A 22,956-nucleotide genomic window follows, 5' to 3' on the forward strand; every position below is an offset into this window, starting at 1 on the left:
CGGAGTATTAAACGCCGTCTTCCATTCATCCCCATGCTTAATGCGAATAAGATTATACGCCCCCCTGAGGTCAAGCTTTGTAAACCAGCAAGCACCTCTAACTCTCGAGAATAGATCAGAAATCAGGGGTAACGGATACTGATATTTAACAGTAATTTTGTTGAGGGAACGATAGTCAATACAAGGCCTTAATGAACCATCTTTCTTAGCCACGAAAAAAAACCCAGCACCTAAGGGTGAAGATGAAGAAGATGGTTTAATATGACCCTTCTCCAACGACTCCTTAATAAAGGATCGCATAGCCTCGTGCTCGGGTACAGATAAATTGAAAAGTCGACCCTTGGGAAATTTACACCCAAGGCTCAGCTCAATTGCACAGTCATAACTCCTATGAGGAGGCAAAGACGCAGACTCATTCTCACTAAATACATCATAAAAATCAGCCAAATAGTCAGGAACATCATGCGACTGGGGAGAGGTGGAGAAAACAGGAGCATCACTAAGGGCACACCGACAACCCCAACCCACCACAGACACAGATTTCCAATCCAAAACTGGATTATAGATTTGCAACCAGGGAAACCCCAGAACAATGGTATCATGCAAATTATGCAACACCAAAAATCTGCAATTCTCTTGATGGTCTGGGGCGACCCACATTACCACCAGGGTCCAAAACTGAGGTTTATTCTTCGCCAAAGGAGTAGCATCAATACCCCTCAAAGGGATAGGCGTCCGCAGAGGTGTCATAGGAAATCCACAACGTTTAGCAAAATCCAAGTCCATCAGGTTCAGAGCTGCTCCCGAATCCACAAAAGCCTTAGCGGAAAATGTGGACAGGGAGCAGATCAGAGTAATTGCCAGAAGAAACTTAGGTTGAACACCACCCACAGCAAATGTGTGTGCAAAACGTTTTTCTCGTTTAGGGCAGACAGAAATAATATGCGAAGCATCACCACAGAAGAAACACAGCTTATTACGCCTTCTGAACTCCTGACGTTGCGCCCTAGACAAAACTCTATCACATTGCATAGGTTCAGACATTTGTTCAACAGGTGGCAACACCTCTCGTGCGGTTTTGCGCTCACGCAAACGCAGATCAACCTGAATGGCTAATGACATAGAATCGTCAAGACCAGAGGGAACAGGAAATCCCACCATAGTATCTCTTACGGTTTCTGACAAACCCTTCCGAAAGAGAGCTGTGAAGGCACCATCATTCCAGGTAGTAAGGACCGCCCACACTTTCAGAATTTTTGACAGTACAACTCTGCAGAATCCCGACCCTGGCTCAATGCCAACAGGGCCTTTTCAGCCAGATCAATAGCATTAGGTTCATCATACAACAACCCCAAGGCTTGAAAAAATGCGTTCACATTAGTAAGAATAGGATCATCAGGTTTCAAAGAAAACGCCCAATCCTGGGGATCGCCGCGCAGCAAAGAGATGACAATTTTAACCTGCTGCGCGGAGCTCCCAGATGAGTTAGGCTTCAAGGCAAAAAATAATTTACAATTATTCTTAAAATTCAAAAATTTAGACCGATCCCCAAAAAACACATCAGGAGTAGGGATCTTTGGTTCAGCAGCATGTGAATGAGCAAGATAGGCGGAAATTCCCCGCACTTCAGCAGTGAGATGCTCCACACGATCAGACAATTGCTTCATCTCCATTGAGAAAAAAAAAATCCCCCCTACGGCCTCAGAGACATAGAGGAAAAAATATAATAGAGGAAAAAATATACACACAAAAAAAAATTCTGACAAACTCCTTTTTTTTTTTTTTTTTTTACAATTCTTTCCTGCTATTGAGTACCCTAGAATCTGCGGTATGGCTGGTGATTCTGTTATGATGGGGTCACCGAAGGAGGAAAAAACAAAAATACAAGCTAAGTCCAGAAAACCGGAGAGGTTGGTCGCTATCGGATTGCAGACCCCTGATCCTATCCACAACAACTAACAGTAGCCATGGGGGGTTCCTACGATGCCCTAGACCCCTCGATCACAGCCGGAGAACTAAATAGGCCTAAAGAAAGAAAAGGGAAATCTAAACTGCCCCAGAGCAGACCCCAAAGCAATAGGCAGCCCCCAAAATATAATGACGGTGAAGCAAGATGAAAACACTAACACAGATAGAAAGATAGGTTGAGCAAACGATGGGGCCCAAGCTAACTAAAAAGGACAGGACAGAAAAGCTGCTGTCTGCAATCTGTAAAAAACCCTACCAAAAAATGTCCCAACCGTCTGATAGGAAAAACAGGCCCTGAAGTCGCTAGGACTTCAAAATGACTATATCAGAACTCAGGTAAATTCTGAAGACAGAGCAAAGAGACGAACTGATCAGAGACAAAAATGGAACTCAACACACCCCCGACCGGGGATGGCTGAACTCCAAAAAAGAAGGTAAACAAAACCAAACTAATAAGTTCAATAGCACAGCAAAAAATTATCTTTGGGAAGAAGGAATCAGACTGGTCTCCAAGAATCCAGCAGAGAAATCACCAGCGACTCAGAAGGGCGTCGGCTGCCTTATATCCAGTCAGAATTTCCTGTTACCCAGTCATCATCTTCCAGATCAGGTGTTTGGTGATCAGCCTCACTACCTTCCTTCACCCGAAGAGGGAGTTCATCAGACATCGACGGTGAAGGGGAAAATGAACTCACAACAGTAAAGAGTGTGAGAATGGTTCAAGGACCTGTGATGAGGACATAGCCATGTAACCCGGTGGGAGTGGCTACAGACCATAAAAGGTGGCCAGGGTAGGTCACATGGGTGAATGCTTGGATCCGGTTGGTCCGTTGTGGAAGGTCCCGCTGGGAAGATGGGGCTTCTTGCCTGATAACTGTGAATGCTGTGAGTAATGGCTGCACGTGCCTCAGAGTTCCCAGAGGAGGGAATGAACGTCTGCAGTGAGAAACAGCCATGAGGTAACCCTGACAGCAAGGGGATATAACTGTGGTGAGGCTTGAGAGCCTGCGCATTGAACGGTGCACAACCTGTGTGACCACAGGGTTTACAGAGTGAAGCTCAGTCATGGACGCTATGCTGCGGATATCAACTTTATGTTGCTGCTGTGGGTTTATGATGCCTAATAAACCACATAGAGGTATGACTTTGTGGAAAACCCGTGCCGGACGTGATAATTTGGCTGCCAAGCGAGTGATCCTCTATGTGAATGACAGCACTACCTTACAATTGGTGGAGAAAGCTATGGGCATTGTTGTAGCCTTGTTGCTAGGAGCAACGGAAGAGGACCGCAAAGTTTCGGTTGCTAAGGGCAACGGTTTCCAAAGGCACATGTTGCAGTGCTGGCAACGCTGAGCCAGGAGGGCTGACGGTCGTGAAAGCCGTGTTGTACTGACCGGGGTCAGTGAGAAAGAGACTGGTGATTGCTAGGGTGCCTCTGCGGATAAGAGGTACCTGAGGACCTGTGTGGCCGACACAGGTAACGGACAGGTGTTCGTGTTGTACTGACCTGGGTCAGTGGAAAAGACTGTGTACCTGGAGGGTTCAGTGAGCAAGGTCCTGGAGGGTCAGTGTTGGGAGGTTCTGGGAGAAGAATCGGATCCCTGGAGCACGTGGTATGACCTTGGACCTGGTGAGGCTTGAGTGTTGGGCAGTCTCAAGAGGAGATGGATGTCCTGAAGAGCACCCGCTGAGCCCCTGGACCTGGTGAGGCCGATTTGCTGGGAGACCCTGGGAGGAGGGTCGGCTCCCTGAATAGCACCCGGTGCGCCCTGTGTGTTGGACGTTCTCAGGCGGAGACGGAACGTCCTGAATAGCACAGACAGGACACGTGAGTTTTGTGATGTGTGTTTTTTTCTCAACTCAGCCTGCGATGGCTCAGTGGGAGTCAAGAAGGTGACAAGCGGCGTCCTGTAACTCGGCGGGGTTACGAAGGGGACAAGCGGCTTCCTGTAACTCGGTGGGGTTACGAAGGGGACAAGCGGCTTCTGGTAACTCGGCGGGGTTACGAAGGTGACACCAGCAGCGGTGTGTGAACGGCAGCCGGTGGTGTCGAAGATCGGTGACAGCAGGAGCTGTGGTGGTGCCAACAAGGACTTGTGTGGTATTGTAAGAGACATGAACTGTGTTGTGTGAACTGTGGTCTTAGAAGACCGGTATAACGGACATGGGGAAATCCCGAAAGGGGGCGGTGGCCCAAATTGGGGTGGTGGTCCAGAAAGGGGCCGGTGTGGCAAAACAGGAACCGCAGTGTTCGTGTATGTTGTTTACAGAATGTGGGATATTCTTTCCGGATGATGACTGGCCGCAAGTGTGTACAGTGATGCTGCACCGGGAAGGAATCTCGGGACGGTTGCACTCAGAGTCAGGTGACTGACAGGAACTCCTCTCACTTTCTGACTGACCGAGAAAATGATCCAGGTTCGCTGTAAACATGGGGTCACGGTAAACTATGCGGTAGGCTGAGTAATGTTTGAGGGGTTCGGAGGCAGTGAGTGCCAAGGTGGCAGTATACCACCAGACTTAGTGTATGCCTTGGAGTGGGGCAGGGACTTTGTCAGGTTTGATGACATATGAAAGGAGGTTGGAGACGGTCCTACTGTTGGGCTAACCGATGTTAAGATGGTGACAGCTCCTGACATGGAGAGGTCAGAGGTAGAAGTGACCAGGAAAAGGGGTACGTCTTCCCAACGGACGAACCTGACATCTCATGACCGGACTGACGTTGACCTGGTTGATAGGACAGCTGGAGTATTGGCACGGTTAATGGGTAACTGGAGGGATTGCTCGGCAGGTCGGGGTGACGCAGACTCTGGGGGTGACTGTGGCTCTGAGAGAGAAAGGGAGCACAGAATAGAAGGGCTAGAGAAGGAAGTCTCTGTCACCTGTCAACGTGGCAAGACATGAACAAGACCCTTAGGGAGGAGATGGAAGAACATATGAAACGGGAAAGAGTCCTGAGACAAACAACCGAGCACAGGGTCGAGGAGCTCGAGAAAGAAGTCGTGGAGCTCAAAGAAACTGTAAGAGGTCTTCTGCGGGAGAAGAGCTTGGACGAAGATGTACAGAGGCCGGGCCCGAGTGACAACAAGACGGAACTGCCAGTACCAATCGTGGCAAAGGGTCATGTGAGATAAAATCTTGTGAAGTTGGTGAGCAACGAACTGAAGAAGACAGTCACCCGGTCAGGTCAACGGTAGTGAGGGAAGTGTCCGTGGTAAAACCAGAGTCTTCTGTCCAGGAAGAGAGAAAGACCACGACTTTCAAATCTGTAGTCGAGGTACCCAAAGACATGCAAGAAGCCAGTGATGAGGAAGGTGTGCATGAGGCTTTCAAAGAGGCGGTCAAAACGTGTAAGGTGCACTGGGCGCCTGAGACTCGGCAGTTGGTGATATCAGCCAGAGAAGATACATCAAACCGACTAGCTGTCCTGAAAGAAATGCATCTGCAATGTCTTCACGCCAAACAGCTGGTTAGGCGGAGTAATATGAAAGCTGCTCGACGACTATAGTTAGCAAGGGAGGCTATGGATTGGCTGGGTTTGCAGAAAGATGTAGTTCCGGTTCCCAAAGGTCTGATTGGGAGAATCATTGGAAGATTTGGGAAGGTAATGCAAGACCTTGTGAATATCTCTGGTGTGGTGAGGGTGAGGATCCCTCCTGATGATGAAGACCAGATATCCAGTGAAAAGGGTAGGATTCCCATCATGGTGGTTGGCTCCGTGGAAAGCCTGAGAAACTTTCGGATGCTATTGGAGTATCGAGTGGGGTACCTGCAAGAGATTGAGCAGTTGAGGCTGGACCGTCGGTGAATCAATAAAGAGGTACGGAACACCAGGTGGCGGCCGCCTTCAACCCGAGATGTAAGGACCCAAACGGTTCCTCCAAGAAGTGACATGGCAGATGGCCGAAGAATGTCAGCAAGTGGTAGTTCGACTGGCAGGACGACGTTGAGAGACCATAGTTCCTGTGAGACGCTGAATGAGTCAGACTCAGGCCAGACAGTAGGCTTAACTAAGACTTATGACCGTACTGAGCGGGGGAGCTGGTTGGGGAATGGAACAAACAGGGAGAGGAAGGTGGTGACTAAACAGTGTCTGATGACGCAGACAGGCTGTGACTAGAGGGCCGATATTCTGACCGCTGGGGGCAGGGGAGGCCTAACGTAGGAATGAGGCCGTATGACAGATGGAGACGGTTCTCTCGACCTGGGGGGCAAGGTGTAGTGAGTGCCCGGTCTCGAGATCCTGGGGTTATGCTGCGTGTTCAACCCCACAGGTTTGAACAGAGGGGGGAGGTATGTGGTGTAGTGACCACTGTGTCCGCTATGGGGCGCTGTGTGGATGTCCTAAGAGAGGATGAATGGCAGAATACTGGATGACCGGTGTGTATCTCAAGGTGGGTGGCCTTGAGATGGACACTTATGTGTGTGTTGATCAGCAGTGATAATGCTGAGGTGCTGTTTCAACGTGTCCGGGAGAAGTCTCCAGGTAGCTGGTGAGTCATGCAGGACTAGTTACCTACAAATCCACCCAGGGGTGTGGTTAAGAGCGATAGTGTGTAAAGAGTGTGAGAATGGTTCAAGGACCTGTGATTAGGTCATAGCCATGTGACCCGGTGGGCGTGGCTACGGACCATATAAGGTGGCCAGGGTAGGTCACATGGGTAAATGCTTGGACCCGGTTGGTCCGTTGTGGAAGGTCCCGCTGGGAAGATGGGGCTTCCTGCCTGATAACTGTGAATGCTGTGAGTAATGGCTGCACGTGCCTCAGAGTTCCCAGAGGAGGGAATGAACGTCTGCAGTGAGAAACAGCCATGAGGTAACCCTGACAGCAAGGGGATATAACTGTGGTGAGGCTTGAGAGCCTGCGCATTGAACAGTGTACAACCTGTGTGACCACAGGGTTTACAGAGTGAAGCTTTGTCATGGACCCTATGCTGCTGATATCAACTTTATGTTGCTGCTGTGGGTTTATGATGCCTAATAAACCGCATGGAGGTATGATTTTGTGGAAAACCCGTGCCGGACGTGATAATTTGGCTGCCAAGCGAGTGATCCTCTATGTGAAGGACAGCGCTACCTTACAGGAGCTAGAGAGATTAGTCCGCACACTGGCCGCTATGCCTATCTCTGTAGGGGAGAGCACTGAGGACCTTCCATCTCAGAGTCTGATGACACCAGACGAACAGCAAGCACCCTCCCTGAACCAGGCAGGGATACAAGAGCATAGGCATGCATATACTATGCAGGCAAAATTTGCTTTATTTCATCACTGAACATAGCTCTACATTTAACTTACTAGCCTACTGGTCACAGCGACAGCAACCAATGGTGGTTTTTGTTGCTGTATACTTAAATGTAAACTGAATATTGTACGTCACCCTATGTACACCTCCCAAAGGATCGTACGCGATTCTCTATTTGTCTCTTCTGTTGTGATTTTAATCATATTTGGGATGATAGGAAAAATTTGGGCTTGGGATCAATAGAAACTGAAGTGATTTATACAAAAAAAGAAGAAAAAAAAACCAAACAAAATGTAAAATATATGCTCAGCTACACACTGACTGGATTAATGTGTTTTACATTTTGGTAGCCATCGGCTACAGGTAATAAAAGCAAATTAGTTCATGATCTAACACTCCACATCAGCACTTACCGTTTTGTTCCCAACATGGAGCCACCACGGCCCAGCCATCCGGCCACATCATGCCAACCTACTTCATTAATCTAAAAAAATAACAAAAATGTAAAAGTTATTATCTGTGTACAAGTGTGCGAGTTTAACCCCATTCCTGCCGAGACATTTTTGTGTTCTTTTTTCCCATGTAAAAGAAATTTATTTTAGATATTCAAGCAATATTTGCATTTTTTTTTTTTTTAAATTCGTTTATTAAACCACAAGCAGTTATATAATACACACATTTAGTATATGATGTTCAGCTTGATCCAAAATATACATACAGTTAGGTCCATATATATTTGGACAGAGACAACATTTTTCTGATTTTGGTTCTAGACATTACCACAATGAATTTTAAATAAAACAATTCAGATGTAGTTGAAGTTCAGACTTTCAGCTTTCATTTGAGGGTATCTACATTAAAATTGGAGTTTAGGAGTTTCAGCTCCTTAACATGTGCCACCCTGTTTTTAACGGGACCAAAAGTAATTGGACAGATTAAATAATTGTAAATAAAATGTTCATTTCTAGTACTTGGTTGAAAACCTTTTGTTGGCAATGACTGCCTGAAGTCTTGAACTCATGGACATCACCAGACCCTGTGTTTCCTCCTTTTTGATGCTCTGCCAGGCCTTCACTGCGGTGGTTTTCAGTTGCTGTTTGTTTGTGGGCCTTTCTGTCTGAAGTTTAGTCTTTAACAAGTGAAATGCATGCTCAATTGGGTTGAGATCAGGTAACTGACTTGGCCATTCAAGAATATTCCACTTCTTTGCTTTAATAAACTCCTGGGTTGCTTTGGCTTTATGTTTTGGGTCATTGTCCATCTGTAGTATGAAACGACGACCGATCAGTTTGGCTGCATTTGGCTGGATCTGAGCACACAGTATGGCTCTGAATACCTCAGAATTCATTCGGCTGCTTCTGCCCTGTGTCACATCATCAATAAACACTAGTGACCCAGTGCCACTGGCAACCATGCATGCCCAAGCCATCACACTGCCTCCGCCGTGTTTTACAGATGATGTGGTATGCTTTGGATCATGAGCTGTATCACGCCTTCGCCATACTTTTCTCTTTCCATCATTCTGGTAGAGGTTGATCTTGGTTTCATCTGTCCAAAGAATGTTCTTCCAGAACTGTTCTGGCTTTTTTAGATGTTTTTTAGCAAAGTCCAGTCTAGCCTTCTTATTCTTGATGCTTATGAGTGGCTTGCATCGTGCAGTGAACCCTCTGTATTTACTTTCATGCAGTCTTCACTTTATGGTAGATTTGGATATTGATACGCCTACCTACTGGAGAGTGTTGTTCACTTGGTTGGCTGTTGTGAAGGGGTTTCTCTTCACCATGGAGATTATTCTGCGATCATCCACCACTGTTGTCTTCCGTGGGCGCCCAGATCTTTTTGCATTGATGAGTTCACCAGTGCTTTCTTTCTTTCTCAGGATGTACCAAACTGTAGATTTTGCCACTCCTAATGTTGTAGCAATTTCTCGGATGGTTTTTTTCTGTTTTTGCAGCTTAAGGATGGCTTGTTTCACCTGCATGGAGAGCTCCTTTGACCGCATGTTTCCTTCACAGTAAAACCTTCCAAATGCAAGCACCACACCTCAAATCAACTCCAGGCCTTTTAACTGCTTAATTGAGAATGACATAACAAAGGGATTGCCCACACATGTCCATGAAATAGCCTTGGAGTCAATTTTCCAATTACTTTTGGTCCCTTTAAAAACAGGGTGGCACATGATAAGGAGCTGAAACTTCTAAACTCTTCATCCAATTTGAATGTGGATACCCTCAAATGAAAGCTGAAAGTCTGAACTTCAACTGCATCTGAATTGTTTTGTTTAAACTTCATTGTGGTAATGTCTAGAACCAAAATTAGAAAAATGTTGTCTCTGTCCAAATATATATGGACCTAACTGTATGCTCAGATAACATGAAAATGTTAAGCATAATGTGTACATCAGTTGTATATAAATAAAGCAAAACATAATACCAATTGAGTCACAATTGCATTGTGTTATTATGTCAATAATAAAACAAAACCTGCCTAGCTTCTAAACTATATCTACGTCTACAAAAAAAACAAACTATTCCGCAGCCCACTTCCACATAATGAGCTGTTTACTGTGCGAGATGTTCCACCTCTCCCAGATCTTTTCGAATTTACCCGGGCACCCTCTATTTTGATACAGCGTACGTTCATATGGGATAATCGAATTTACCAAAGTAATCTAGGACCCAAGAGAAAGAGGTGAATTCCCCATCCACCATAATGCTAGTACCTTCCGTGCCATAAACAATGTCTCCCGTAGAAAAATCCCAACATAATGACCCCATGCCTCCTCATCCCACACTCCAAATAGACAGATCAGCGGCTCAAGGGGAACAGGGGTTTGTATCAAAGATGTCAATAATGATGTCACCTCCCCCCAGTATTGCACAACAACAGGACAGCACCAGATCATATGGATAAAGTCTGCATCTATTGAGTGACATCTCAAACATTCCGATGACTGGTACCGGCCCATCTTAAAGAGTCAAGTTGGAGTCAAATATGATTGATTAATAATATAGAATCGTAGAGTTGGAAGGGACCTCCTGGGACATCTGGTCCAATCGCTTGCTCAAAGCAGGATTCGCTAAATCATCCCAGTCAGATGTCTGTCCAGCCTCTGTTTGAAGACTTCCATTGAAGGAGAACTCACCACTTCTCGTGGCAGCCTGTTCCACTCATTCATTACTCAGTCAAAAAGTTTTTTCTAATATCTAATCTGAGTCTCCTCCCATTCAGTTTCATCCCATTGCTTCTAGTCTTTAATTTGTGCAAATGAGAATAAAGATGATCCTTCTACAATGTGACAGCCCTTGAGATATTTGTAGACTGCTATTAAGTCTCCTCTCAGTCTTCTCTTTTGCAAACTAAACATTCCCAAATCCTGCAACCTTTCCTCATAAGACAGGGTTTGCAGACCGGTCACCATTCTGGTCGCTCTTTTCTGAACTTGCTCCAGTTTGTTGATGTCTTTTTTAAAATGTGATGCCCAAAACTGGACACAATATTTCAGATGAGGTCTGACCAAAGAGGAGTAGAAGGAAATCATGACTTCACGTGATCTAGACTGTATGCTTCTGTTAATACATCCTAGAATTGCATTTGCCTTTTTTGCTGCTGCATCACACTGTTGACTCATATTCAGTCTGTGATCTATTAGTATACCCAAGTCTTTTTCACATGTGCTGTTGCTTAGCACTATTCCTACCATTCTGTATATGCTTTTTTCATTTTTATTGCCCAGATGTAGTACTTTGCATTTTTCCCTGTTAAAAACCATTCTGTTAGTTACTGCCCACTGCTCCAGTTTATTTATATCTTTTTGAATCCTCTCTCTCTTCTCTAGTATTAGCTATCCCTCCTAGCTTTGTGTCATTAGCAAATTTAATCAGTTTACCCTCAATTCCTTCATCTAAATCGTTGATAAAGATGTTGAACAATACAGGGCCCAGGACAGAGCCCTGTGGTACCCCAATTGAGACATTCTACCAACTGGATGTGCAGCCATTTACGACCACTCTTTGGATCCGATCACTAAGCCAGTTATGAATCCACCTAACAGTTGCCTTGTCCATTCCATACTTAGTCATTTTTTCAATAAGGATTGTATGAGATACTTTGTCAAATGCTTTGCTGAAGTCAAGATATACTATATCTCCAGCATTTCCTTGATCCACCCAATCAGTGATTCCGTCATAGAAGGAAATTAAGTTAGTCTGACATGACTTATTAGTTACAAACCCATGCTGACTCTGTTTAATCACTTCATTCTTATCCAGTTACTGACATACATGTTTAATAATTGTATCATCCTATGGTTGGCAGATGGAGATACCCAGATTGGTGACTCCAGGATTTCTTCCCACTCCTCACCCTGTGTATCTGGGATGAGCCTCTCCCATTTCTTCTTAACGGAATCTAAGGCACATTCTGTCCCCACTGACAACATATATGTATATAGAGAGAAGATGAGACCCTGAGGGCCCTGTGATTTGAGGATCCCTATCAAGGGTAGAGACGAAATGGCATTATTTATACCTATACATCTCATGTGCGATTGAAAAGCTGACCTTAGTTGTAAATAACGGAAAAACTGGGATCTCAGGACACTGCGATTAACTTGTAAATGCTCAAAGGACCCCAAAGTTCCATGATCATATAGATCACCTATCGTAGAGACACTATACTGAGCCCAAAACTCAGCAGATGGATGTTCAAGTAGCACCGGAAGGTAGTCATTATTCCATAGGGGCATTTCAGCTATAATATCCCCAAATCCAACCAACCCTTTAATCTGTCTCCATATCGATCGTGCCAGACGAAGCAAAGGCAACAGTCTCGAGACATTTATTTTCCTCATTTCCAAAAAACCCAGTGGGCAACTAATCCGTGCAGCATGAAGTAGATGACTCTCAGAGTTTGGGAGATGACCACCAGGCATCCATGTACTTACTGCCTTGGCCTGTCCAGCCAAATAATATAAAAAGAAATCAGGTAACGCTGCCCCCCCTCCCCTCTTGGGCCTCTGTAGAGTGGTTAGTTTAAGTTTAGGCCTGGCTTTCCCCCAAATAAAGGATGTGGTTTGGGAATTCAAATTAGCAAAAAAAGATTTGGGCACCACCACCGCACTATGTTGAAAAAGTAATTAATATTGGGGAGTAATATCATTTTAATTAAATTAATACGTCCGGCTACAGACAGTGGAAGTTTACCCCAGATCGCGAATTTACCTTTGACCATCTCCAGCAATGGTTGTATATTGAGTTGCAAATCAAATTTACTACCCTGAGAGACATGAACACCCAAATATTTAAAACTGGTTACAATGGGCAGTAAGGAGAGAGTCTCAAGTCGTGACATTGGAGTGTGGGAAAGAGGCATCAAAGTGGATTTCTCCCAATTTATATATAGGCCAGAATATTTACTGAATTTTTTTATAGTAGTGATGACTCCTGAGAGTCCCCTCCGCTTTGTCCATAAATATCACCATATCGTCAGCATATAGGCCTATGGTGTCAGTCCGACCTGCTATTCCTATACCAGCAATATTAGGGGAAGATCTTATCCGAATTGCCAGGGCCTCAATAGAAAGAGCAAAAAGGGCCGGGGAAAGGGGACACCCCTGACAAGTTCCCCTATGCAGTGAAAATGATTCAGATATGGAATTATTTACAATGACCCAGGCCTTGGGCTTCATGTATAAAACACTGACCCATTTTTGGAATCTATCACCAAATCCATATCTCTGCAAACACGCAAGGATAAAACGCCATTCAAGAGAGTCAAAGGCCTTGGCCGCATCCAGCGATGCCAATGCCCATTCATTATCTGGTACCAGAGAACTATATTGAACCACTGACTGGACTCGTCTGATATTAATGGAGGTGCTCTTACCAGGCATAAAACCAGTTTGGTCGGAGTGTACAAGATCTAGTATGACTGAGTTCACGCTTTTGGCCAAAATTTTTGTAAAGATTTTATAATCCACATTTACTAGTGATATGGGCCTATATGATCCACAATCTAAAGGGTCCTTCCCCTCCTTTTTAATAACTATTATATTGGCCTCAAAAGGACTCCGGCATGCATCCCCCCTCCCAAATCCCACGAAACACTGTCAACAAAAGAGGCGCCAGTATATCTTGGTATTTCCTATATAATTCCACAGGAAATCCATCCAGCCCAGGGGCTTTCCCGGAGGCCATGTCTTTTATGGCATCCTCTACCTCCTCCAGAGTAAACTCAGCATCCATAAAGGCCTGTTGGGAAGGACTCAGCGCAGGAAAATCTATATCTGACAAATAATGTAGACACTCCGGGCCATCCACATCAGTCTTAGAATTGTATAGTGAACCATAATAGTCAGAAAAGCATTTCAGTATCTCCTCAGTTGAGGAAACCAGAGTACCACCCGAATCATGAATCTGTAGAATTGTGTTAGTCGCATTATGCTGTCGTACTAAATAAGCCAAGAATTTGCTTGCCTGATTCCCCATCTCAAAGCAAGACTGCCGGGCAAAAAATAATTTACGTTTCGTCTTGGTGTCAGTATATTGAGCATATAACCTCTAAGCAGTCAGCCATTCTACCCTATTGTTATTAGTTTGATCAGATATATAGGCTGCCTCCGAATCTTTCAGGCGTCGCTCCATCTCGCCATCCTCCTCCGATGTCACCCGTTTAATGTAAGAGATCGTAGAGGATAAACAACCCCGTAAATAGGCTTTAAGAGCATCCCAAAATATATTAATATTTCGGGGTTCAGGGTGGGACGAGACGAAGCAACGTAACTGATCGATCGTTCTATCAGGGGATGTTATCAACTTCAGCCAAAAAGGGTTCAGCTTCCATGTTATTCTATTAGTCAATGGCCAGTATTTAAGCTTAAGAATAATTGGGCTATGATCCGAAATCCCCCTACTTTCACGTTTAATATCATCCACCCACGCCGCCAGACTGCTGGACCCGAAAATGTAGTCTATGCGAGACAGGGAGCGTTTAGTGGAGGAATGGCAAGTATTCTCTCTTGTCTCTGGATGACGCACTCTCCAAAGATCCAGCCACCCACTACCCGCCATCAATTGTGATAGTTTGGATGTGCCTGAGGGAGACCCCACCCTGTACTCCACCATCCAATCTCAATTTATCAAGATGGCTGTTCATGACCAAATTAAAATCTCCCATACACATGTCGTGTGCATCAGGGTAATTCAAAGCAAAGCTCAACGCCTTCTGAATAATCGATAAATTGGCCAGAGGGGGATTATAAATACAAAGAATAACATTTCTGAGAGTTGATCAGCGCATGTACAAACACAAATCGTCCCTCAGGGTCTTTCCGTGCCTCCCTGGCTTCCCACCGAACATCTGAACTAACTGAACTAACAGTGAAATCCCCCTTGAATAGCTGGTGTGAAAAGCATGTATAAACCATTGCACCCACAGTTTCTGTACCTACTGAACCGTATCTCTGGTCAGGTGCATCTCTACCAGAACCACAATATGAGGACGGTAGTGTCTAATTTGTGAGAACACCTCAATTTTCTTTTGAGGGGTTTTTATGCCTCTTACATTCCAAGTCATACAAATCAACTCAGAACCCATTCCCGTCCGAGTATGATGCAAAATGGTGCCCGAACCAAGTGCAGAGATCCCACCCAGATAGCAAAATTGATGTCGGCTGCGGCATTTACCTAAACAACTATAAAAACTAAAACTTTTGAAAAAGAAAAACCAAAACAGGAACCTAGTAACATAGGAGCACAGTCTCACGCCCCCATCAAAAAATAAGCAAGGGGATACCATCACTGAGCACAGCGTCCGGTATTGCTGATATCTGGGTACTCGCCGAGAGAGCTCCAATTAGACCTTTGATTGAAAGGATCCGGAGTAACAGCCGCTACATTAGGATTCCCTCGCAGGGGACCCCTTTTGGGACCGCAGCCACTCAGTCGCCTACGGAGAAACCTTCATGAACAACCCGGAGTCGGGCCGGATATATCATCAAGTATACAATGTTTCTGTCTCTGAGCCGTTTCTTGACCTCGATGAATTGTGCCCGCTGTTTCTGCAGTTCCATGGAAAAATCCAGAAAGATGGAAACGACAGCATTCTTAAACTTAATAGGACTTTTTAGTCGTGCAAGACGAAGAATGGTATCTCTGTCCTTACAATTGAGCAAGCGTGCCAGGAAAGGTCGAAGCGGGGCCCCCGGAGGCAGGGGGTCTTGTAGGGACCCTGTGAGCTCTTTCAACAGCAAACATTGAGGAGAATTCATCTCCCAGGGAGGTCTTAAGTCAATCCTCCAGAAACTGCTCAGGATGCGGACTTTCCGAGCGCTCAGGGAGACCAACGATACGGATATTATTTCGGCGCATTCTGTTTTCTAAATCATCCGCCTTCTGCTTCCAAGCATGCATGGAGCCCACCACCTTCGTTAGTTTAGTCTCCATAGGTGTAATGGTATCCTCCACCTTGGACATCCTTGTCTCTTCCTCCATAATGCGTCCCTTCATGGCCTGCATATCCTGACGAAGTCTCCCCACCTCCATATAAACATCCTCAATTTTCTCCGTCAGGGATGTCCTGGTCAAAGAGATAGCTTGCATCAACTGCTCAGATGCTTGTTTAAGGGTCAATTCCTCCTGCTCCGTCTCCTCCTCACCCCCAGAAGGGCGATTTTTGCGCTGAACTTGAGAGGAAGTGCTCCTGTTATGTAGTGCACTTTCAGCGGGGTCACGTCTAACAAACTCCTTCAATTTTTCTGCCGCCGCACATGACCCTTTAAGTCGGCTCATGATTATCTGCAGTGCGGTCTGATGAAACAGCTGAAAAAACGTGTGATCCAGGTATCACCCACCACAGATGAAGGCTACAGCAGGGCTGGCAACAGTTAATTGTGGGTCAGGCTACAGAGGGATGCCTCGGGGATTATAAGGACGGCTGTACAGTACAGATCTTTATGGCCAGAGGAGGGAGAGGGGGGCCCCACAGAGACAGCTGCAGTGGGGGATGGTGTACAGAGCCTTCCTTGGTAATGGCGCCAGCCGGCGCAGTGAGCAGGTGATAGAAGAGGGATACCACGCAGGGCCCACTTTTTCAGGGCACTCACCGCGCGCTCCCTCAGGTTGTCAGCCGGTTTCTTCACTGCCCGGCGGCGGTGCAGCAATGTAAGCCGACGCTGCAGCTCTCAGCAGCTGAGCTGCGCGCCCAAGATGGCCGCCGCCTCATGGGAGACCAGCCGCCCGCTCCTGTCTCCCCCGCCGCCCGTTCTCAGAAGCTGCCTCCCGACCTGCCGCAGGGTACCCAGGGGATCCCGATGTCTGAGGGGGTCCAGCCAGCGGTAAGTAAGCCACCAGGAAGGGGTCCAGGATCCGTCAGGATTGTGAGGAGCTCTCCTTGCTAGCGTACTCTCTCGCTCACGGCATAGCCACGCCCCCCCTGCATATTATTTTTGTGATACATGTGGCCTTATTTTTATGTTACTTTCATACCAATCTTTGTAATAAAATAAAGGAAATATGGGTCTGCTTTTCACATTTTTTATTTTCTTTTCATGATCACAAAAGACCTCTTAAGTACACTGGAAATTGTGCTCCCATTTCTATAACAATTCTTTTAATATATACGACACTTACTTTTCTCAATGGTGGTGATGCTAGTAAAAGCACTCAGGTTTCTAAGGTACACATCGGGTAACCAAGTGACGCGCGCTGCTTAGTAACCCGATATTTACCTTGGTTACCAGCTCCCAGCACCTGCTTAGAGCGCTGGGAGCGTCGCTGATCGTTGGCTCCCGCTGCCACACACAGTGATGCGCGCTGGCCAGCGGGAGAGCATCGATCAAAAAATGGCCGTGCACAATAGTGCACGATCAGCGATAACTGGCAGGGGGGGCCGGTCGCTGATCCCCGTCACACACAGCTGGTGAGATCGCTGTCACATCACAAAATCAGCGATCTCGCTAGCGAGATTGCTGTGTGTGATGGGGCCTTTAGAGTCACAATCTAGATTCCCAATCAGTAGGTCTTTGGAGCCTGGGAGGAAACCAGATAATCGAGAGGAAACCCATGCACACATATACACTACATGCAGATATTGGACTGGGGGAGGTGGAATTTGAACCCAGCGATGCAAAGCAACCGCTAACCACTTGAGCTACCATTTTGCTCCTCAATCATAAAATATTTTTTTGGGGAGGGATTTCATCAATTCCCTTTTTTAATTTAATCTGATCTCATTTGTTACTGCAGCTTGATGTATAGGAAAAAAAATTGAGCCTCCTGGCTGGGTCATAGGACTGAGCAGATCATGCTTTTTCCCTACACCCAGCGATCACTGGGTCCAGAGGGGAGTGTAATAAGCCATCTCTGCCTTCTACATAGGCTCACCACACCTGTAGCTGCATGATGTCCTGTAGTCACTCTCCTGTGCATTCACTGCAGAAGAGAACACAGACCGCCTGGACATTTATATCTATGGTGAGTTTAGAAGAAGATAAAACCACAAATAGCTTTCCCTGAAATCTACACCAAAAAACAGGCTCTGACCATGATGTGAACAGTACATTACCTGTCCTTTTGACAAGCCTTCAAATCCATCATTGACAGTGTAGATCTTATGACCCTCAGAAATGCCAATTCTCACAGCAGATCGGACGGCGCCGTTCATTCCAGCAGCTGGAGCCCCCACATTCAGAATTGCAATGCTGAAGTTGCTCTGATGTCAAGAAAAGATGTCAAACATACAAGAACATTACAACAGCTGATCTCTGGCTTCCTTTTCATGTTCAATTTGTCTGAAGGCGGGGGACAGTGACACCAGCGCTGATGGAGATGCCGGTGTCACAACACCGCACAAGAGAAAAAGGGAGAGTGAATGCCGACACCGCGGGAACGGTACCGTCACAGGAGGAGAGTATAGGGTTTATTATTTTATCGGGGCTGACCATTTTGATCAAGAAAGTGTTGTCCTAGTAGTGGACAATCCCTATAATTCTAGCTTCAAAAGTGGCGGAAATTACAGCAGAAATGTACTCCAGGCTAAGACTTGAGTACACTTATGGTGCAATACTCTTGATATAGACTCCCCTGGAGTGAGGTAGGTCATAGATATGGGCTTAATCTGCAGATAGAGTTAAAATCATATTGGGCCACTTTACTGGAGCTCAAGTAGTCACCACTCACTCCCCAACACACTGATTGAGTGTGCTTTAATTTTCTGCCTACAGCTGTGCTTCCAGTATGGAGACCTAACATGATTTTAACGCTATTTATATGTAGACTGACCCTGTATCTGCAGGTAAATACAGTTTCTGGACATTACAGGTTCCTTCCATAAACTTGATGGCAACGTTTAAAAGGGAAGAAACCTGATTGTTCCCTTCATTCAAACGGTGGATACAAGTGACTTATGTCATCGATTCAAGGAACTAAAACTGAATAGACTTCCCCTTATGGAGTCACTACTCTGTTAATCGGGGACACAGCGCTTCCGATAAAAATATAGCACAGTGGCTGGGGAAATAAATGCATTCTGCAGTGGGGTCTTCTAATCTAGGATCCCAACTGCTCAGAGAGATTATGTCTGGTTATGCTGACAGCAGGGTACATGAGGCAACAAACATGCAATGAGAAAAGTCGGACAATAACTGGATTATATACTGAATATTTATCTTGTACGCTCTCATTAGGGCTTAAGAACTGATGAAGGTACATGGAAGATAACGCATTACCTTCTCTATAGATGGCTTGTGGTGTGAAAGCAGCTTGTAAATGTTCCAGTTATTTTCAAAACTCCTAAAAAAAAAATAAAATAATAATTTGTTTTGTACAGTAGAACATTTTCTCTTTATTTAACCACTTCAACCCCAAATCAGTTTTCGCCTTTGTGACCAGGCCAAATTTTACACCACTGTCACTTTATATGGTTATAGCTCTGGAACGCGTCAACGTATCCCACTGATTCGGACACTGTTTTTTGTGACATATTGCACCTCATAATAGAAGTACAATACGTCAAATAAAATTTGTTCGATATGACTTGCGTTTATTTGTGAAAAAAAAATCAGAAATTTAAACTTAAATCAGAAAGTTATGTCACACAAATCAATAAATAACATTTCCCACATATCTACTTTACATCTGCACAATGTTGGAAACAATTTTTTGTTAGGATGTTACAAGGGTTAAAAGTTGACCAGCAATTTTTCATTTTTCCCACAAAATTTACAAAAAACATTTTTATTTTTTTGTTTTAAATTTAGGGGCCACATCACATTTGTAGTCACTTTGAGGGATCTGTACAACAGAAAATACCCAAAAGTGACACCATTCTAAAAACTTCACACCTCAAAGTCCTCAAAACCCCATTCAAGAAGTTTTTTTTTTTTTTTTTAACTCTTCAGTCACTTCACAAGAATGAAAGCAATGTGGTAGTAAAAAAAGATTTAACTTTTTCCCCACAAAAATCGTTTTAGGCCATTTTTTTTATTTTCACAAAGGTAACGCGAGAAAATGTAACCTGAAATGTGTTGTGAAATTTCTCTTGAATACACCAGTACCCCATATGTGGGGGAAAACTAATTTCTGAGTGGATGGCAAGGCTCGGAAGGGAAGGAGTGACGGTTTAGAGAGCATACTTTGATGGAATGGGCTGAGAGCGTTTGGAGAGCCCCTGATGTGACTAATCAGTGGAAACCCCCCTCACAAGTGACCCCATTATGGAATTAGGAATTAGCGGCTTAGGGAGGCCTCTCTGATTTTGTCGCACGGTGCCGCATGCAACTGTACCTCTTAAAGAGTGGGTCTTGAAGAGTGGGATGCTGGTGTAAAAGTTACAAATGTAGAGGTGATAACCCTTATCCAGCAGTGGGTGCAGCAATTCCCACACAATTTTCCCACTTACTCCTAAGACAGTGGGGTGTTCAGGGGGTCAATCTTGGTGTCCTTCCCCTCGTAGACCCTAAATCTGTGGGTGTACTCTGGAGGTACTCTCGCACAGCTTGTAAAGTTTAATTCCGTACCTGGCCCTCTTACTGGGCAGTGTGAGGTAGCGCTGTTATTCACATAGGGGATACTCGCTTAGCCGCCACAAAACCAGATCCGGCATGGGTTTTCCACAAAACAATCATAGTTCATGCGGTTTATTCAGCACCATAAACCCACAGCAGTAACAAAGTTCACTTAATCAGCATAGCGTCCATGCCAGAGCTCCACTCCGATTATCCTGTACTCACACAGGTTATACAATGTCCATTGCGCAGGCTTTCTAGCCTCACAGTTCTCACCCAGTCAGGGTTTTACCTCATGGCTCCTACTCCATGCTGCAGACGTCCATTCCCTCCTCTGGGAACTCTCAGACACGTGCAGCCATTACACACAGGCACTTCAGGGAGGCAGACACATCTTCCAGCGAGACTTTCCAAACGGACCAACCGGGTCCCTGCATTCACCACGTGACCAACCCTGGCCACCTTATATGGTCTGTAGCCACGCCCACCGGGTCACATGGCTATGACCTCATCACAGGTCCTTGAACCATTCACACACACACTTTGGAATAGCGTTCTTAAACACACCCCCTGGGTGGGTTTGTAGGTAACAGGGACCACCCGTCTCCCCAGCTACTTGGAGACTTCTCCCTGACACATTTAAACAACACGTCAGCAGTATCACTGCTGATCAACACACACATAAGTCTCCATCTCAAGGCCACCCACCTTGAGATACATAATGGTCATTCAGGACTCTGCCATTCATCCTCTCTCCTAGGACATCCATACAGCGCCCCCTAGCGGACACAGTGGTCACTACACCACAGCGGGTATTGTCAGAATTTTAGCCTCCCTTTGAAATGAACCAGATTCATCTATAGAAATGTCCCTTTGGGGGTTGAACGCCTCAGCAAAATTTCTGCTGAAGTGGTGTACTACTGGCCAAATTTTATATAGACGATCAAAGTTAGGAACACAGAAGAAGCTGGCGGCGAAACGCGCGTCAGGGTGAGGGGACGCCTGGATCACATCCCTCCTCTACAGGTAATATATCCTCATAGTCCCTTGGGTATAGGATACATAGACATGAATCAGGGTGGTCTCTGCTAGTATTCTCATTCCAACACTGTCAGTTCTTGTCTTAAAGCATTCAATGGGACAAAACAGTTATTTGGTGTACATGGTTTATTCTGTATTCACATTCATGTTATTCTGGTTATTTAGCCTACTGATCCTGTGCCATTTTGGGAGTGGCTGATTTGATGTAGTCTAATTGCACATATTGATGTTTATACATACTGTGGTGGTGCATCTACTATAGGAGGTCACTGGACCTGTATTTACCCTGTGCACCTATCCTCCACGTACCTCACGTGACCTCCTTCTGGCATTTAGTGCTCGGTGTCCCCTAAACGGTGTTTCTGCTTTTTGATGTGCGAGTTTTTAATATTGTTTAATAAAATTCAATATTTTATCTTTAAATATTGGGGGATCTCTTCCTTGTCCTGTATTAATTTCATATGGAAATTTGTTGTTTCATTGTCTACGAATTGCCCCTTCTATGTAGGACTTTGCTGATTGATTTGACGATGGTGCCTACCTATTAAGATTCCACTGGAGTAAAAAGTGCCATATTCAACAAGGCAGCAATTGTTTTTTTATTCCCTAAATTTATCTAAATGAATATGTAATGAAGTATGTTAATATACATAGTGCTCGCCATCTCCCCCAGTTTCCAGTAACGCACCAGTCCTCTGCTGAATCACGCGACTTCTATTCAGACTTACAAGATGACACTGGTCTCTGTGTGAGCCCAAGTGGCTTTAACAATGTAAGCCTATGAAGTCAGAGCGAAGAACATACACTTACATCATAAAATGATTTCAGGTTCACACATAGACCCCCAGTGTGACACACGAGTGAGAAAAAAAAAAAAAAAAAAAAAAAAAAAAGAGTGGTGTTGGAAACCGGTAAACATTTACACAGGTTTAGGGGGAAAAAAAATTCTGGGAGTGGTGATTTAAAAGGCAATTATTGAGGACCTAGTTGCATTATACCCTGCAGTATCTTCCCTCTTTTTAGCAGACAACTAGAAGCACAATTTGCACTGAACAGAAGGTCAATTGCTTGGACCAGAGACAGGACTTGGTTCATTTAAACACCTTTTTTCCAATATGGCTGTTAAAATGAAAATTGCGCCAAAGTCCAACTTCACCAACTCTTGCTTGTAGTTGGAAAGGACCTTTGAAGAAGTCACAGGTTTATAAAAAGTAAAAAGATATTGCTCCATGAATGAGGCATAAGAACATTATAGAGGGTGGGTCCTTGCTTGGAACCCTTCACTCAGCTTGATGGGAAAGAGGACACGGAGTAACAGTCGTTGGAAATACGCTGGGTCATCCATATAATACATTAGTAAGTCCCAATCAGATCTTCACCTCTGTGGATGAAATGTTCAAGTGCTAGGGCACAAGATATCCTCACCACCCCTGACAACAAGCGACAGAGGTATTGGTGATGTAGGCGTTCAGGGAGGTGGGTTTTTCTCGCACGTTAGCGCCTCACACTTCTGCGACATGATGGAAATCTATTACACCATAGGACAGCAATTACAGTAAGCAAAACTGTTTTATGTGCGTCTCATTTAAACTTCTTCTAAAGAGATTATCCGCATCTACTACACAGAATTCCCATAAGAATTAGTTTCGTAGTAGGGAATGTTGTCCCTCACCTACCAGGTTACACCTGTATTACAATGGA

General features: G+C 45.1%; 1 protein-coding gene across 3 annotated transcripts in view; it reads right to left on the bottom strand.

The window, feature by feature from the left end:
• LOC141049869 (ATP-dependent 6-phosphofructokinase, liver type-like) overlaps positions 1 to 22,956 on the bottom strand; it is a 67,916-nt gene that overhangs the window by 40,376 nt on the left and 4,584 nt on the right. For 2 of the 3 annotated variants that reach the window (XR_012220460.1, XM_073546710.1), the window contains exons 4-6: positions 18,937 to 19,000; positions 17,775 to 17,921; positions 7,625 to 7,695 (exon numbers count right to left, since the gene is read on the bottom strand). Coding sequence is in view for 2 of the 3 variants with exons in the window: in XM_073546710.1 (XP_073402811.1) it covers positions 7,625 to 7,695; positions 17,775 to 17,921; positions 18,937 to 19,000 (282 nt within the window). In the remaining variant the exon portion in view is untranslated. The remainder of the gene's footprint in view (positions 1 to 7,624; positions 7,696 to 17,774; positions 17,922 to 18,936; positions 19,001 to 22,956) is intronic. The other variant, XM_073546711.1, reaches the window with a different exon arrangement.

Source organism: Dendrobates tinctorius, unplaced genomic scaffold (genome assembly GCF_039654945.1).
Source record: "Dendrobates tinctorius isolate UK_male_01 unplaced genomic scaffold, ASM3965494v1 ptg000150l, whole genome shotgun sequence".
NCBI lineage: Eukaryota > Metazoa > Chordata > Amphibia > Anura > Dendrobatidae > Dendrobates > Dendrobates tinctorius.